This window comes from Carex rostrata, chromosome 26 (assembly GCF_964058835.1).
Source record: "Carex rostrata chromosome 26, lpCarRost1.2, whole genome shotgun sequence".
NCBI lineage: Eukaryota > Viridiplantae > Streptophyta > Magnoliopsida > Poales > Cyperaceae > Carex > Carex rostrata.
In genome coordinates this window covers 6,493,546-6,511,897 of record NC_135943.1, presented here as the reverse complement: position 1 = coordinate 6,511,897, position 18,352 = coordinate 6,493,546, and the positions used below count along the sequence as shown (strand labels likewise).

Below are 18,352 nucleotides of genomic sequence, written 5' to 3'. Positions count from 1 at the left end.
TGCCTTGGATTAAGCCAAAGTCGATATACTGCTACTAGGCTAATTCACTGAAAATGTACCAGTAGGAAGTTGGCCTCGCCCAGGAAGAAAACTGTTCATGTCCCTTATAAGTTATAAGTATCAATGATACTTGGTGATATTTTTAGCATAATTTCTGTAAGTTGAATGTCTTCATGTTTTCACGAAGAAACAATATGATTATTGTTCTAGCTCTTTTGTGACTTCGCTTTTCAGCTTAAGGCTGTTATATTTTTTTATTAAGGGAAGTTTGGTAAGACTGGGATTTTCTGAGATTTGAAAACCACACCTGTTTTCTAGAATCTGGAACAATATTTTTTTTGGAAGTTTGATATCAGGCATCGAAAGCTCATAAAAGCCTAATTCATTTTTTTTTAAATGTGGGAAAGCCCAACTAAAGGCCTGGCACTATGTCAGATTAAGTTGAGTTGAAATGTAACCATATTTTGGAAAGCTTGTAATATTGCTATTATATTATTTTTTAAAATTTTGTGTTCGCTTTCTAGAGCACAGCAAGTCAGCAACACACCAACCAAATAACTAACCTTATTGCTCTCTCTGACTCTATATATAATATGCTAAATTAAAATAATTGATGGGTAGGTTGACAAAACACTTTATTCTTGCACTCAATAATTATTTATTTGACTTCAAATATCGTTATTCATGTCTGATTACGACTGAAAGAGTGTATCTAGAACAAAAATCAGAGCATCACGCTAATTATATGTAATTTCTGGTAAATAATTACGTGCCATAATTTTAGTTTCAATTAATGAAAAATAATCTTTAAAATTACAAACTGTGCTGAATTAACAAAAAGATTAACATATATATTACAGTATGACATGTACCATTTTACCACATTTGTTTTAGTTATAGAATCACAGGAAACATAAATATCATACAAAAATATTGGAGTTGTTGCAACCATGCATCTAAACCAACAACTTATATATATATTAACAGATGGTGTTAGATTACCTTCCTCCTCTTATATATAAGGGCCCCACAACTGCCCAAGGAATATATAAGAGGAGGAAGGTAATCTAACACCATCTGTTAATATATATAAGTTGTTGGTTTAGATGGTTGCATATATGCAACTGACAAAAGGGCCCCATCACTCATCCTCCAATCATAAAGCTCCACATCAGCCAAGAAAATAAGAAATCTTCACGTAACTTAATCAGCACATATATGATCGATGTTGACCTCACCTATTGTCTCGATCTCTTATTAATAGCCCCTAAGTCATGGTGTAATCTCATTGCTACTATACACTCCTGATAATTCCTCAAGGGAAAAAAGGAAGTAAGAAAGCTTTGAATCCAATTAAAAGAGCAAAAATATGGTGAACTTGGTTGATGCGCAAAAGCCGTTACTACACTGGCTTGTGAAAAGGGCAGGTCTTCGAGAGCAGCTGGTCGAGATCGAACCGGGCACGTACATGAACTTTTGGGCACCAAAAGAAACCATCCAATCCAAACCAACCGATGCAAAGCACAAAAAGGCCAGAAAGCCGAAGCCACCAGTAGTCTTGATTCACGGTTTTGCGTCCGAAGGCATCATCACATGGCAATTCCAATTTGGTGTGCTACTTACAAATTACGCGATTTACATCCCCGACTTATTATTCTTTGGAAAGTCGACATCAACAAGTCTTGACCGATCGCCCGATTATCAAGCCAGTTGCATCGCCAGGGGACTGACGAAGCTGGGAGTTGAGCGATGTGATGCTGTCGGGTTTAGTTATGGTGGCATGGTTGCATTTAAACTGGCAGAGGAGTACCCCGACTTGATACGGTCTCTTGTTATATCAGGATCTGTCATTACTATGACCGACTCAATCAATGAGGCTAGCTTGAAGAGGTTGGGTGCCTCGTCATCAAACGAGCTCCTCATGCCAGAGACCGTGTCCCGGCTTAAAGCTCTCCTCTCTATATCCATGCACAAGAAGTTGTGGTTCCCTGAGAGACTGTACAAGGACTTCCTTGAGGTGAGAATATAAGAAGTTGTGGTAAATTTTTGTTATTGGTCAGAGAAAATATCAAAATAAGGTTGTTTGTTTATAATTTGGCAGTCAATGTACACAAGTAGGAAGGAGAGAAAGGAGCTCCTGGAGGGATTAGTCATCAGCAACACAGATGCCAATATCCCTGTTTTCAAACAGGTATTTTAATTGCAATTATATATAATTCAAACATGAAGGAGTAACTACCAAAAAATCAAAATTAATTTCTTCATTTTTGAAAAGAGAGATTTTTTTTATTTAAACTATTTCATTTTTATCAGCAAAAAATGATATCTTCAAATTCATAAATGATCGATCGCCACATCACTATTGGTAGGTATCAGGGTTCTAAATAGCTAGCTATAGCTACGCAATAGCTGCGCTGTAGCTTTTTCGGACCTCAAAAGCTATAACGCTATTAACCGCTTTTCTTTTATAATGATTCTAAATAGCTAACTATGGTTGCGCTATAGCTTGTTTGGACCTTATAAAAAGATATAGCGCTATAATCGCTATTTAGAACCTTGGTAGGTATTGATATGTTTAGTGATAATAACTAATTTTAATTGTCTCATTTTCAGAAAATATTGCTGCTATGGGGTGAGAAAGACCAAATTTTTGACATAGATCTTGCCAAGAAGATGAAAGAGTATGCATGCATCTTTATCTATTATAATCATTTTAATTACCTTTTCTTTTTCTCACTATGACATTCTTTTGGAGAACAATTACAAATTGAAAATGTAGCTACAATATTGTATTTGAGAAGTTCTCTAAAAAAATTTGAATATGCATCTCATCAGGCAATTGGGGGAGAATTGTTTCATTTATGGAATAAGCAATGCTGGTCATCTATTACATCTCGAACGGCCATGCGCATACAACCGTGCGGTGCAGAGGTTCCTTGCGTATATTAACTCGATCGAAGATGCGAGTTCGAACTAATGTCGAAATCTCAAGCTTCGGAAGGGTGCTAGCTGAATGATTACATTATTTGTGTCAATAGATAACATTTGTATTATTTGTGTGATGGCATATAACAGCACATCAAATTAAGTTTATATTTATTTCGGTCTTAAATTTATTAAATTTGTATTGATGTTTAAAAGAGCATACAAATTTGTCAATGTATTCTTTAATTAAAAAGCATGTTTAATATGGAAAAATGTGAACTACTAAGATTGATCAGTGGGGATTGTCTTCTCCAAAATTTGGAATATATATTATTTACCCTTTCTAACTTGCTATTTCAAAAGTACTCTGTTTGTTAGGGTCTAAGTTCACTATTATCAAGTTCAACCAAAATAAAATAAACTTTTGTTTAATTTCAAATTTATCAAAGTTTAAATAGCGTTTACCGCATCATAACGGAATGACTAAAAAATCAGTGTCATGCCTATATAGCGCCAATAGCGCTGTAGCTTTTATAGTTCAAAAACACTATAGCAGTGCTATAGTGCCGATATATATAGTGCACTGTGTAGAACCTTGAAATTTACTATTGTAGCCTTCCTCATTTACGGTTTGATTCTAAAAATGAAAGTACGAAAAAAAATTGTATATGAAATGCCCTTGTTTTTTTTTTTTTTTTTTTTTTGAAAGAAGCCCTTGTTTTTCTTGTTCTTTTTTTTTTTATATGTTTTTCCTCAATCCTCAACTTGTTTTTTTTTCCTCCTATTTTTCCCATATAATTACATTATTCTCACCATTAAATACTATTGGCCCTCTCTAGAAACGGCTTCAAATTTAGGAAAAACAAAGTCCTAGTCTAATTAAATTGGTAGCAAATGTTTTCCCCCACTCTATACTCTCTCTGGACAATTTTATTTTATTATTTATTTTTTTTGATGAAAAATGAGGATCTGAGTCCATCTTTTTTTAAATGGAATGGACTAAATTTTAGATGATTCGGTAACTCTCTAAGTTGTATAGAAAAAAAAGGAATCTATAACAAATTTGAGCTTTTTATTTTAAATTTGTAGAAACTGATATTTTACCATTAGAATCATAGAATTTCATTAAAACAAGTGTAAAACTAGATGGAAATTTGTGCTATTTTAATTAGTTCATTAGACATCTGAATTCACATAAATTATTCCATTCGTGTCAAAATATCATTCAGACCGAATTTATTTTTCCTCACTGGTGTCCAATTCAGCAGCTCTCATTTTGTAATGTGGACAGAAAATTTATCCGTTGACTTAAATTAATCATTATAAATATAATACTGTGCAATTTTTTTTTTGCTATGTAACCTTTGCTTTTTGAAAATTGGGCCAATTCATAGTAGTCTCAAGTACCTCTATGGGCCTTTTCCTGGCCCATTCATTGATGCATTACGATATCTGAGTCCCACGGAATTTTTTATTCATAGTAATTATAAAAATGATATGTACGGAAATAGATAGAGTATCTCGTTTTCAACTAATATAGTAAAATCTTTAGCACAGATCACGATTCACATTTTATGGATATGAGGCAATGCCCACGATCCATTTTAAAAAAAAAAAAAAAAAACTTAGACTGCAGTATAAAGTAAATCGGTCAAAATTAGAAAGTTAATAAATTAATTTTAGTGCATTCATTTTTGAACGTTTTTTGACCGCTCGACTTTATACTAAATTAATTTGAATGTTTAAAATTTTTACATGTAGACGGATCACTCGTAAGGTAGGCGGGTTTCAACGGTTCGAATTTGTTATTTGAAGCTGATTTGACAGGTTTTAAAGTTGAGTTCACCAAGAGACTTGTTGAACTTAAGAACACCCTAGTTCTACACAAATATATATAGTTTATTTTGAATAAAAGTTGGAGATCAAACCATTGAACTATTTAATATTTACAAGAGATTTTCGCACATGAATCAATTCTACGATCTTTCAAATAAAGAGCATTGTCTTTGCCACACCATTACAGTATTATATGAGAAACTTAAGTGTTTGCTGGGTTTTCATTGGCTTAAGTATTTGCTCTAAAGAAGTTCAAGAAAGATGGTCTAAAAGGCTAAGGCATTGTTGTTCAGTCAGCTTAAGCATGCCGAACATGACCAGCTCTCCCTAAAAGATTAAAAAACAATGATAGAGACAAAGAGACAGACATGACATGACTGATAAAAATCCAGAATAATTAAGGTGGACATTGTTTGATGGTTAATAGAAGATGAAGATAGATAATTTTGTTGGTATCGATGGAAGTTGTAAAGTGGGTAATTAAGTTGCATGGTTCAGATGGTGCCAAAAATAACTTGGTTGTGAATTGTGATATCACCTAGGATTCTTGTGCTCTGAAACCAAGATTTTGATTAGAATTTGAGAGGAGCAGAGGAGAGAAGGCCAACATTTGAAGGGGGGCCGACATGACCCGTAAAAAGAGGGCACCAGGCCTTATCTGTACCTTCTTGACCTGACTGAAAAGCATCGCTTTAGGGGCTTTTCTATCTCCTCTCTCTTGTCTTATTTGTATAAAGCCTAAACGGCTGTGCAATTGTTAACTTACCTACCTACGGGTTTTTCCTCAAAAAAAAAAAAAAAAAAAAAAAAAAAAAAAAATTGTTAACTTACCCCGGGATCAACGGGTTTGCACAAAAAATAAAAAGGGTTTTGCACCGGGTTTCCATTTTCTACCCATGTGCATTTAAACTTGATATGATATTATCATAACTAGTTTGATTTCACACAATGCATATTCCTTGAAAATTTAATTATGGTTATCAGCCTCCAATTTTAAATTTAACTAATTAATGTACAATTAAAAATAGAATAATTATACTATTTTTCTATCTCCAGTCCCCTAAGAGTAAATTGTGCAACTATTTTTACCTCGGTGTACAAGACTCTCCTAAATAAATTCAAAATTTTGTATGTATATACATTACTTGTAAAGTAAATCGGTTTCAATTATTTAGATTTGTCGTTTAACGCTAATTCGATATATTTTTGAAGTTGTACTCACCAAACATTTTTGATAAACACATCACACTCTAACTTTACTCCTCTCAATTTATAATTATTTTCATTTCCTTTTTACCGATATACCTATGTTTATTGTCTACAATGAATATAAATATCAAGTATATATTATATGTGCACATTTGTTATCCAATCTTATCATTAAAACTTTTATTTATTATTCCAAAATGAGTAAAATCAGAGTTTTCTTAAGCTCACTGAGTTTATTTGAGTGACTTCAAATGACTAAGTTAAAATGTTGAAATCAATTTACTCACCAGCTATACATTTATATACAAAATTTATAAAGTTCTGAATTAATTTAGTATAAAATTATGCGGTCAAAAAATAAGATCTATAAAATAATTATAGTGTATTTATTTATCACCACCTTTTGACCTCATGAGTTTATTATAAATTTAATATAAAGTCAATCGGTAAAAAAAAATTATAAGTCAAATTCTAATGCATTTATTTCTCATCACCTTTTGACCTTATGACTTTATATAACTATATTAAGTTAATTTATAAATTTCTATATAAACGTATCACTCATTCAATTAGATCAATTTCAACCGATTAAATTTATCGTTTGAAATTAATCTGATAGAATTTGAAGTTAAATTTACTTTGAAGCTTGACGAGCTTAAAAACACTGAAATTTCATATACTTCTTTTGTTATGCATGTAAGTATTGTTGATCGTTATGTATAAATTCATATCAATATCTGTTAGGTGCAGTTTGATTCTTGAATTTTAACATCTTTATTCTTATCCATATTAGTTCAAAAAAAATGCTAATAATCAGATATATAATTCATAAATCATAATCTACAAAAAAGGTAGTTTTCTATATTCTTAACTATGCTACATTGCATGTGTTGTTTGTTCTTTTTTGATCATCGATCTTCTTTTACGATAATTTGCACGATCTAATGGACAGGGACAGATTCAGGATTTTTGTGAGAGGGGCAAAAAAATATCGAATCGAGTTTAAATAACTAATCGGATTTAAACCCATTGACTAATTGGGTACTCGATAAAAAAAACAATGCTTTGACTTATATTTTCCAATGCTATGACTTGTAATTTTTGATGCTTTAACTTATAATTTTAATTACCAATCATAATTCAATAAAATTTATTTTGATTTAACACTAAATTTAACCCGAATTACAAATCAAACAATTAGAGGGGAACAAAAAAATTCCAGGAAGGAAGAACAAAGTCAATAAGTACTGATTAATCACTACTAAAATTCAAAATCCGGGGAGCCGGCTGCCCCCGTTATATGCTAGGTCCGCCCCTGCTAATGGATCAAATTTTTGTTGAATTATAGAAAAATTATGCAATTAATACTTCCGTGCGTTGCCATAAATAGGGTCCACCTAATTCAATTATTGCATGATTTGAATTATTATATTGTGTGATTCTTTATTGCGCATTTTTTTTTTAATGTTGTATTCAATCTAGCTATATCTTTATATTTGACTTTTCTCTACCAAATTATTTTTCGAGCGAAGTCCGAAAAAACAAACATAATTTTAGTGCTAATTATTTCATGAGGAGGGTTCAAATGCACCCAAATTTTTGTGCACCCAAATGCATCCTATCTTTCAAATTATTTTTCTCCGTTTTCAAAGTGCGAATAGTCAATCCGAACCGTTAGATGCGATCTATATATTAAGATGTGCTTGGAGACCAAATTTTATATTTTTTGGAATTTTTTTACTATTTATTAAGCCACTTTGAAAATCGCTGATTTTACATTTTCTGGACCATTGGATCAGCAATTTTCAAAGTTGTTTAATAAATAGTAAAAAAATTCCAAAAAATGTAAAATTTGGTCTCCAAGAACATCTTAATATATAGATCGCATCTAACGGTTCGGATTGACTATTTGGACTTTGAAAACGGAGAAAAAAGATTTAAAAGATAGGGTGCATTTGGATGCACAAAAATTTGGGTGCATTTGAACCCTCCTCTTATTTCATACAATTTCATTAGCTCTGTAATATGGAAGAAGCCAATTTTGGGCGCTCTTAGCGAGTCTAAAATCAACAATGGAGAGCGATCAGTTGACAACAATTATTTTAATAATCTCGACGATGAATTTTCAAAATTTTATATAAAATTGGAAATCAATAGGTATAGTTTATAGACAATAAAAATCCCCGCCAGGTACGTACATTAATTGCGAAGAGAGAATCAAAATAGGTTGAAGCCCTTAATTAATTCCAATCCCGGTTGAGAAGAGGAGGAGGTGGAGCGAACAAAGGATGAGCAACAAATGCCACAAATTGATTTGCTTGTTTTCACCAAGTAAAATAGGGTAGGAAAATCCAAGAAAAAGCAATATAATTAATTTGGTAGCAAAGCAATAATCCTTTATTGTAATATATAATAATTCATTTTGCTGTTATTTTCTTCTCATCAGTTTTGAATGGTTCTACTGTACTCACTTCTGACCCATATAATGACGACAGTGAAAATCTCTTTAGTTCTGATACATACTTTTGAGTTATCACTGGAGACTTCACAGTAGAGATTGGATAGAGACTATTTGAGAGAGATGAGGGTTAAGATGAAAGGTTCAAAATTGAAAATTATTAAATACAATATTAAATGAACAACAAAAGGGGAAGGAAGAAATAAAATATTATAGTGTTTTTATAGAATATTGGAGGAATTTTTTTAAAAAATAAAAAATAAAAACGCTTGATGGATACATTTAAATAAATAAAGTAATTGGTATATGCTTACATCACCGTGTTGAGAGTTCTGTTGAAGTGGAAAGATAGTGACTTGTCACTGCTGGTGGCTTTTGTTTTATTTTAATTGATTGCACACTAAAATAGCATTAAAAAATACTGCTTTAGTCTAACTATTACAAAGAAAAGGTGGCTGGCCAGGGATTTGCCACGCATGTGGGATACTATACTGCTACCTAACTAAAAGTTTCTATTTTTCTAAGCATAATCCCTCCATTTTAATTAAATGGAGGTCTCCAGTATTTTCAATATAATCAGGGAGGATTAGATCAACCATGTTAATTTTTGAAACAAAAGGCAATCATTGGCTAGATCTGTTCTAATGTGGACCATACCATATCCTATATATTATATTATATTATATATTATGTGGATGCATGTTTCTCCGGAGGTGACTAAACTTTGTTACATGTCATGTCATGAGTTAACTTAATTAAATTTAGTTTTTTAAAACTAATTCCATCAGAAACTTTTCCACATCATCGAACTTTTTTAAATTATTTTTTAAAATACATCATAATATGTGTAATTGATTTAGACACATGTCATGATGTTAACCCTAAACTCTTCATCTATAAAATTGATTAGCAATTTCAAACGGTTGTCAAAAAGTAACAACAACAGCAGCAACAACAACGACAATCAAGTATTTAATTTCTTAACTCCTATATTCATGTAATTGATTAGCAATTGTTTTTAATGCCAGAGCAACCAATTTGATTGACCGTGAAATTAAGAATGAAAGCGGAAATAAAAAATTTCATTAGTAAATTGTTTCAAAATTTATAATTAAATTGCTTTCATAAAAGTGAAAATTAAAGTGTCAACAGAGATTTTAAAAATATCAACTATAATTTTACAATTCAATTTGCAAGTTTTAAAAAGAAAATTCACATAGAACTATAGAAGCAAATATAGCGTTAGATAACTGAAATATCGTTAAGAAAGAAGCTCTATCTTTTATATACCGCTTTTTTAAATATTTGACATATGTTTTTTTTAAATGTTTAATATTCATATACCTATTTTTTTTTTAACCGTTAAAAAAACACAAATAATATATACCTCACTTTTAGACATTTGAAAACACTGAAAACCTGAATACATCTATTCGAGTTGAATTGTGAATAGATGCTTTCTCAATTATCGGTAAATGCATTATTATTTTAATCTGAAATATTATATTAAAGCGTTTAAGCATTCAATTCATGTGCTTATTATTTTTCAATACATTTTAATTATCTGAACGTATAATTTTAATAAAAACTACTCCAAATAATATTTTAAAACTTAATATAATTTTGTCAAATGTTTGAAAATCAGAAAAATAGTGACGTTGTAGAATTTGAATCAATGCTACTTGTTTTATTAAAAAAAAAAAAAAAATTTGGTTATATTTAAAAAAGAAAATCAGCAAGCATTGGTCCCTTTGTTTTTCTGTGGGAGGCTCTGACAGAGCAGTAAGAGTGGTCTCTGCTTCTAATTGTGTACCATGGGGCCCCCAGCATTTCAATTCCCACAGTAGACGCCTTTCCAGATCTACATCTTCTTCATTTCTTTTTAAATGGAGACGTCCAGTTCTTCGTTTTCTTGGAAGATAATTGGATAATTTGATTTCACACACGTGCAGATGTGCTGTGGTAGCTTAGCTCTTTAATATCTTTCTTCAAATTACTATTGTTAGGGTTATCAAGTAATATTTGATCCCACTTGATATACATATCAACTTCGAATTCAATTTCAAGTTTTGTACTAGAAAATTGTGACAATAAATGGCAAGAACCTACCATAATCTCGACAAATTAAATATTTCAAAAGCCTAATTATTTTAGCATTTATGATGGGCACGCAGGTAATTTTTCTTAAAATATATTGGTAGATTAATTTAGTTAAATATATCTAGAAGATTTTTCCACTTAGAGCACAATTTTAAATCATATTAAATTTTATAATACAACTTAATTCTGCACCAATAAATAAATAAATAACAAATAAATGAGATGTGATGTAATAACGCAGGACTTTAATTCCAACATATCATAAAATTAATGCTACATAACTATATAATATATTTTTTTAATAAATATTGAAGATTAATTTACCAAACTATTTATATTTAGAAGAATTTTCATCTCGATTTTAAACTTTTAACCTCTCACCAACGTCCTTCCAATTATTAATAACTCACTCCAACAAATACAAACATACAAATATATATATATATATATATATATATATATATATATATATATATATATATATATATATATATATATATATATATAGTTAGGCTGGGGTGCTATGGATAGCATAGTGGCCTCTATGCTACGGCTCAATATTCGAGTTTCCAAAATCCAAACGGTCGATCTGAACCGTTCATCTTATTCTCCATATTAATATCTGCTTGGAGACCAAATTTTATAATTTTCTGAATTTTTTTACTATTTATTAAGCCAATTTGAAAATCGCTAATCCAACGGTTTTACTGTTTTGTGCAGCCACCATTGGATCAACAATTTTGTAAAATACTTAATAAATAGTAAAAAAATTCAGAAAAATGTAAAATTTGGTCTCCAAGCAGATATTAATATGGAGAATAAGATGAACGGTTCGGATCGACCGTTTGAATTTTGAAAACTCGAATATTGAGCCGTAGCATAGAGGCCACTATGCTATCCATAGCACCCCAGCCTAACTCTATATATATATATATATTGTTAATATAAGCTGGTACTTTCAGTGTCTTCGGCCATTTTTATTAATACTCTAGAAAATATATTTTTTTAAACTATCCTTGTGTTTGGTTTTTTTTTTTTTTAAATACCTCGATCGCCAGGCCCATGGGCGCCCACCCCTCCTAGCATACCGCCCGGGCCAGGGGCAATCCACTAGGGACTAGACCACCTGGGGTCCGGGCCTCTTTTTTTTTTCTTTTTTTTAGAGAGATCTTAATATTTTGATTTAAATAATTTTGTGAAGCAAAATTTTTCTTGTTTAGAGTGTATACCAAAAAAATAAGACATTTGATATATTTATGAAGTGATGTCGTAACTCTTTATAACTTTGATTTGGTTTGTCAGTTGGATATCACAAGTTTAAAGATAACACTAATTAAGGACTTGGCCTCTGACAGCTTGTTGATCTTCTTCTCTTTATTTCTTGTACTAAAACAGTAGTTTAAAGCTACTAAAATATATTAAAATTTTAAATTAGATCTCTGTCCATGCACAATGCACCCTAGATTGACATCTGGTATGGTATCAAGTCCAAACTCAGCAGTCAAGCACTAAATAAAGGCCACTGGTATAGTGCAATGCACTAAAAACATCAAATTTGACATCTTCTGGTAAATCAGCAAGTCTAGACTGATACAGGGATCAAACTGTAAAAATGATTATACCAGCATGTAGAGCATTCAAAAATACACAGAATTGACACAAATTTCAATTTATTTGGATTTTTCTATAATTAGTTATGAATTTCCAAAGTTCGGCTTTTGAAAAAACTTTAAACAACTATAACTTTGGCTAAGAAAATCAGATTTGGGCGTATTACCACTTTTCGGAAAGGGGGGGGACAAGATGGAACAGAATATTATCTCGGGGATCACCTCCGGATATGTGAAGTATCAGAATTTCAAAAAAACGTCGTTTAGTGCCTCAAAAATTCAGTTTAAGTTTCGTTCAACGGTAGGTATACAACGATCGGTATTTTGTTTAGTCAATAGCCTAAGTGATTATTCAAGAATGATCCATATAATTATTTTAAAATTCATTTACTATTTATTGTGTTCGTTTGCCTATCTCCGAGCAAATGGTATATGTTGATAATAATCAAATAATTCAATTATTCTCTAAAAAAATGGTATATGTTGACAATAAGCAGATGATATATGTTGACAAGAATCAAGGCCAAGTCCTTAGTGTTATCGTTAGACTTGTGATATCCAACCAACAAATCAAATCAAAGTTATAAAGAGTTACGACATCACTTTATAAATATATCAAATGTCTTATTTTTTTGGCGTACACTCTAAACAAGAAAACTTTTTCTTCACAAAATTATTTAAATCAAAATATTAAGATCTCTCTAAAAAAAAGAAAATAAAAAAGAGGACTACCCGGACCTCAGGCGGTCTTGTCCCTAGTGGACCGCGGACCGCCCCTGGCCTGGGCGGTCTGCTAGGAGGGGTGGGCCGCCCGTGGGCCTGACGGTCGGGGCATTTTAAATAAAAAACCAAACATGAGGGCAATTTTTAAATTTTTTTTTTAGAGTATTAATAAAAATGGCCGCAGTGTCTTCATCTTTTTTAACATTGTATTTTATTCTTTTTATAGTTTAACATAATGAAAAATTAAAACTCAAATTCACAAAATAAAGTCATTAAAATCATAATTAAATTTAATACTGAACTAATTTTTTTTTTATCAAAATGATCGACCTTGCAAAAAAAAAAAAAAAGGTTTGGATTTGAATTCGATTCTTTAATAGGGATAACGCCATGAAAAAATTATATGTGATGATTTTGTTTGAGAAACATCTCAAGATTCAGGCTATTGCATATGATATAACCAGTAAATATCTTCCTCTTGTCAATATAGTATTATTTCGAGGGATCACACTTGTTTTTTTAGTACAAGTAGCTACAGATTTGGGTACCACCTTTTACTATTATCTTACTATCACAGAAACTTTCTTTTCTATTCAATGTATAATGCTGAGATTTTTGTAGTTATCACCTCAAACTTTCATAATTTGTATTTGACCACTGTTTGGGTCAAAATTCAAAAACTAGTACGTGTGTAGACCTGATCTTTGCACCATTTTTTTTAATGTTATATTTCGGTTAATAATTGAGCAAAAAAAAAGACCATAAATTTGATACGCAGAGTCAGTCTGTGTACGTGACAACTTTTGAATTTTAATCCAGACGATAATAAAGTACGAATTATGGAAGTTTGAGATGGTAACTAAAACAATTTCGGAATATAATGATTGAGGCTAACCTTGACAGGCTAGTCCTTTCAATTTGTTAAAATTTTCCTATTTTACATTTTTTATTTAAAATAATAATATAATCTTCTAATTAATTTTGTGCATAGAAAATTGATATGCATCACCAATGATGTGTTTTATCATTTTTTTTTTTCAATTAAAGATGTATTTAAAATTAAACTTTAAAAAATAAAGCATTACAAAGCACATCTGAAATTAATTTTCTACATTATAATACAGTTATAATATGAATTTGCATCTGGACTTACATAATGACCAAATTAAAAACTAACAAAAGTACATAATAATTTTCAATTGTTTTTCTTTACATGAGGTGATGTTTTCACCAATAATAGAATACTTTAATAACTTGTATAAAATAAAGAGGAGGGTTCAAATGCCTCTATTTTTTGTGCCTCCACCATGCCTTCATTTTTTAAAACTTTAATAACTCAAAATTTAAAACTTAAAAGTCAAAATAAAACCGTTAGATTTTGATCTATGTTATTTTCTCTATGTACTCATAAAATATTATTACATTTCAATTTTGTTTTTATGTGAATCAATAAGTTCAAAAATCAACGTCTAGAAATCATCCACATTAGTGCATTTTTTATAAGATCTTGATGACAATCAAAATAAAATTGAAATGCCATAATTTTTTACACGTGCATAGATAAAATGATGTAGATCATATCCAACGGTTTTATTTTAACTTTTAAGTTTTAATTTTTGAATTATTAAAGTTTTTAAAAAATGAAGGCATGATGGAAGTACAAAAAATGAAGGCATTTGAACCCTCTAAAATAAAATAGAATTAAATTTTCTAAGAGAATTTACTAATCGGTCAACATGCATGTATCATTGTATCCAGGGGTACATGTAACCTTCTCCATTTATTAATCAAGAGAAAAAAAATAAATAAAAAGCAGATTAAACATGTTCAAGGTAAATTATTACAAATAGGCAAGGTTGGACCGAAATTTTTTTAGTTATTACCTCAGAAAATCATAATTAAATGATTACCACCCAATCAGTCATATTTCAAAATTTACTACCTATGCGGTCCCCAGTCGGCACACCAAATTGGATTGGTGTGCAGGCTGGGGATGCGCACCAATTCGGTGCCCCAACTGAGTATGCACATCGAATTTTTTTTTTCCGTTTTGCAATAAATTCATATACAATTCATTCAGTTTTTGAAAGTATGCACAATAGGGATTTTTTTTCTTTTGTTCTGACTACTGAGGTACATGTGTACCATTATCAATTCTTTAGGTACTGTTCGGATTTTAGTACTGTTGACGTGGAAAAAAAAATTCACTCAGACTGAATTTTTTTTTTTCATGTGAAGAGTAAAAATCAGTTTAATTTTTTTTCAATCTCATTCCTATATATCTGCCGAACAGGGCCTTAATGTCCATACAAAATTCTTCCAAAAAAATCACTGATGCATTTGAAAAATTTTCATCACTGAACGTGCATTAATATTACTTTATTTCATGACATGTTATTACTTCATCATTGAAAAAAAAAACTTTGTGCATATATTTAGTTGGCGTACCGAATTGGTGCGCATCCTTAATGTACGTACCAATTCAATTTAGTGTACCGACTGAATCGGAATGAGTGGTGAGTTCTGAAATATAGCAGACGTAAGTGCTAACTAAAAAATTTTCGGAAGATTGGAGGATGTTTGAAGAAAAAAAGAAAAAAAGAAAAAAAGAAAAAAAGAAAAAAAGAAAAAAAGAAAAAAAGAAAAAAAGAAAAAAAGAAAAAAAAAAGAAAAAAAGAAAAAAAGAAAAAAAAAAGAAAAAAAGAAAAAAAAAAGAAAAAAAGAAAAAAAGAAAAAAAAAAGAAAAAAAAAAAAAAAAAAAAAAAAAAAAAAAAAAAAAAAAAAGTAGGACCGGTGCAGGCTGTGAGGGAGTGAAACATGAGCCTGTCGGTGGATAATGAGCAGACTCTCACAGCTCTTCTAGACTTCTCTCTCTTTTTTATCATCTCTTCTCAAGCAAAAGTTAAAAAGGGTTTTCTTTTCTGTATGTTTTGTTTTGCATCTTTCTCTGCTTTCTGCATGCCTTTCTTCCGACTTCATTATCTTAGTAATACTAATAATACCTTATGCCTTGTTTAATTATCACTATTGATCTCTATTTAATTAATTGTTCTTAACCAAATCAGAAACCCTTTCCTTTCCCCTCTCTCTTTATCTAGAACATTCTAAAGGTCAAACCCAAGTCTTCTTAATTGCTTCCTTGTTGGAGCCCTAGCTTCCTTTCAAAAAACCCAACCTTGTTAATTTATTTGACAATAAAGAAAGAGATGGATTTAAGGAGACAAGAGGAAGAGAGGGGCTACAATCCTTCTCCATCTCTCTCCCCAGCTGCACCTTCACCACCACCACCACCAGCACCGCCATTACATCCAATTAAAGATTCGGCTTTCTCAAAACCCTTGCTTCCTCTCAACTCCTCTCTTCTCCAAAGAGGAGAAACTAGAAATGGAGGGACCGGGTACGCTCTCGCACCCAGTCCTTTCACCCCTACGCCGCATCGACATCATGCAATGATGGGTCGAATCGGAGGTGGCAGTCTAAAGTTTCCTGCTTCTGTCACCACTAGTAGTAGCAACAGTATGCAAACTGAGGTGACATGGCACTACCGTGAGTGCCAGAAAAACCATGCTGCCGGCATCGGTGGCCATGTTGTAGACGGCTGTTGCGAGTTCATGCTGAGCGATGACGTGACTTTGAAATGTGCTGCATGCGGCTGCCACCGTAGCTTTCACCGCAAGGTTTGTAGCCCTAACCCTAACCCTAGCGGTGGAACGCCTGTATATTCTCAGAATGGGGTGGCGGTTCATAGATCGCTCTTGCCTCCTTCCCTCCCTCCTCCTCCAATTCCTCCTCCTTCACAACCGCATCGATCAACGACTGATCAGTCGTCGAGTGAGGAGATGATTGGTGGGACCCCTCATCAGTCTCAAATAACTGCAACGGCGAGTGCAAGTCCTACTAAGAAGAGGCATCGAACGAAATTCACACCTGAGCAAAAGGAGAAGATGTTCAAATTTGCTGAGAGCCTCAGTTGGAGGTTCCAAAAGCCTGATGATGCGGCTATAGATGAGTTTTGTGCCGAGGCCGGTGTTAATCGGCAGGTACTGAAAGTATGGATGCACAACAATAAGTACACCTACAAGAAGGAAGAACAGTATCAGCCATTAACTTTGCCACCACCACAACAGTTGCCACAAGAAGGGCCACACCAAGATCATCAACAGATTGCTTGAGATTATTTAGATCTTTTGATCAGAGAGTCATGACTTCAATTTCTTTGAGACAGATGCACAATTAGAAATACAAGGAATGCATGTCTATATCCATATTGTGTGTAGAAGATGTAGGTAAATGTTCAATCTTTCTTCAAATTAAATTAGTGGTTGCTTTATTTAATAGCAGGGATCTAACTTTTATATATGTGCATGCTGCATCAGTACTAATTAATTTCTTCATCAAGTATATGTAGTATGCAAATTCTGTGTAGTTCATTAATTAGCTAGGGGCCTCTTTAATTTCTTCAGTTCTTTTATGCAATCTTAGTTGGTAGTTCATTAAACAGCTGTTTTTCTAACAAATTGATCCATGAGAAGCTAATGAAATTTATTTCTTTCTAATTATGTCTATGATTATTAATTATAGCTATTTATTACGAGTTAATTGTTCATGATAGATGCACAACCCTAGGGAGATAATCAAGATCAATCTAAAGTACCCTTTTCTTTGTCTGTCTATGTCAGAACTTTTAGAAAGCATTTGTTCCATATTTTGTGTACCCATCAAAATTTTTATGTCACATTAGATTCCTTTAAGGTTCTAAATAGCCATTAGAACACTATAGCTTTTAATTAGTTCCAAAAAAGTTATAGCACGCCTACAGTTAGCTATTTAAAATTTTTATAAAAAAAAAGCAATTAATAGCATTACAACTTTTGAGGTCGGAAAATGCTATAGCGTACTATTTAGATCTCTGGATTCCCTGGATTCTCTATTTATATGTTTACAAATTTTGTAGTCTTAAAATTATTTGCTTTTGGAGTTCCACAGTAACTCTGAAATCTCTGAAATTCCGAATTCAACTGTTAAACTGTTTCGAGATGCATGCACAGAAAAACCAGCTGTTCCAAGATGTATGCACAAAAAAAGTTGGATGATTGGATTTGAAATTTCAGAAATTTCAGGAGTACTGTTCATGAATCTTGATTTGAATCCCACGAAATTTAGTTGCGACGGCATGCAAATTGTTTATGATGCTATTGTTCATTTAATGATATATTGGTAGGAGGTATTTAATGTAACAAAAAAATTGTTGTAATTAAGGCAGAACAGGAGTTGCGTACATATATTAGCCTGACCCCTTTATGGGGCAATCAGTGTATTTCGAGATCAGATAGATTCTTTATTTTTGGTTCGTGTAATTTCTCATTGTTAATTATGACTTATTTAGTCACATTATTCGATTTCTTAATTTCTTCCCGTACTATAAGATAAATATTTTCGTGGTCTTACCTACAACATTAGGCATTTCCTTATCCTCAACTTTAAAACAAAT

General features: G+C 31.8%; 2 protein-coding genes across 2 annotated transcripts; both read left to right on the top strand.

The window, feature by feature from the left end:
* The first annotated feature begins 1,297 nt into the window (after positions 1-1,297).
* On the top strand, positions 1,298-3,193 carry LOC144544367 (alpha/beta-Hydrolases superfamily protein). Its single transcript, XM_078292867.1, has 4 exons — positions 1,298-2,017; positions 2,102-2,191; positions 2,614-2,681; positions 2,836-3,193. The coding sequence occupies exons 1-4, from the start codon at positions 1,370-1,372 to the stop codon at positions 2,975-2,977; spliced, it is 948 nt and encodes a 315-aa protein (XP_078148993.1). The 5' UTR covers positions 1,298-1,369; the 3' UTR covers positions 2,978-3,193.
* A 12,866-nt stretch (positions 3,194-16,059) lies between these two features.
* Positions 16,060-17,290, top strand: LOC144544446 (zinc-finger homeodomain protein 5-like). Its single transcript, XM_078292956.1, has one exon. It carries the CDS (start codon positions 16,068-16,070, stop codon positions 17,031-17,033), a length of 966 nt encoding a protein of 321 aa, XP_078149082.1. The 5' UTR covers positions 16,060-16,067; the 3' UTR covers positions 17,034-17,290.
* Positions 17,291-18,352: the final 1,062 nt, after the last annotated feature.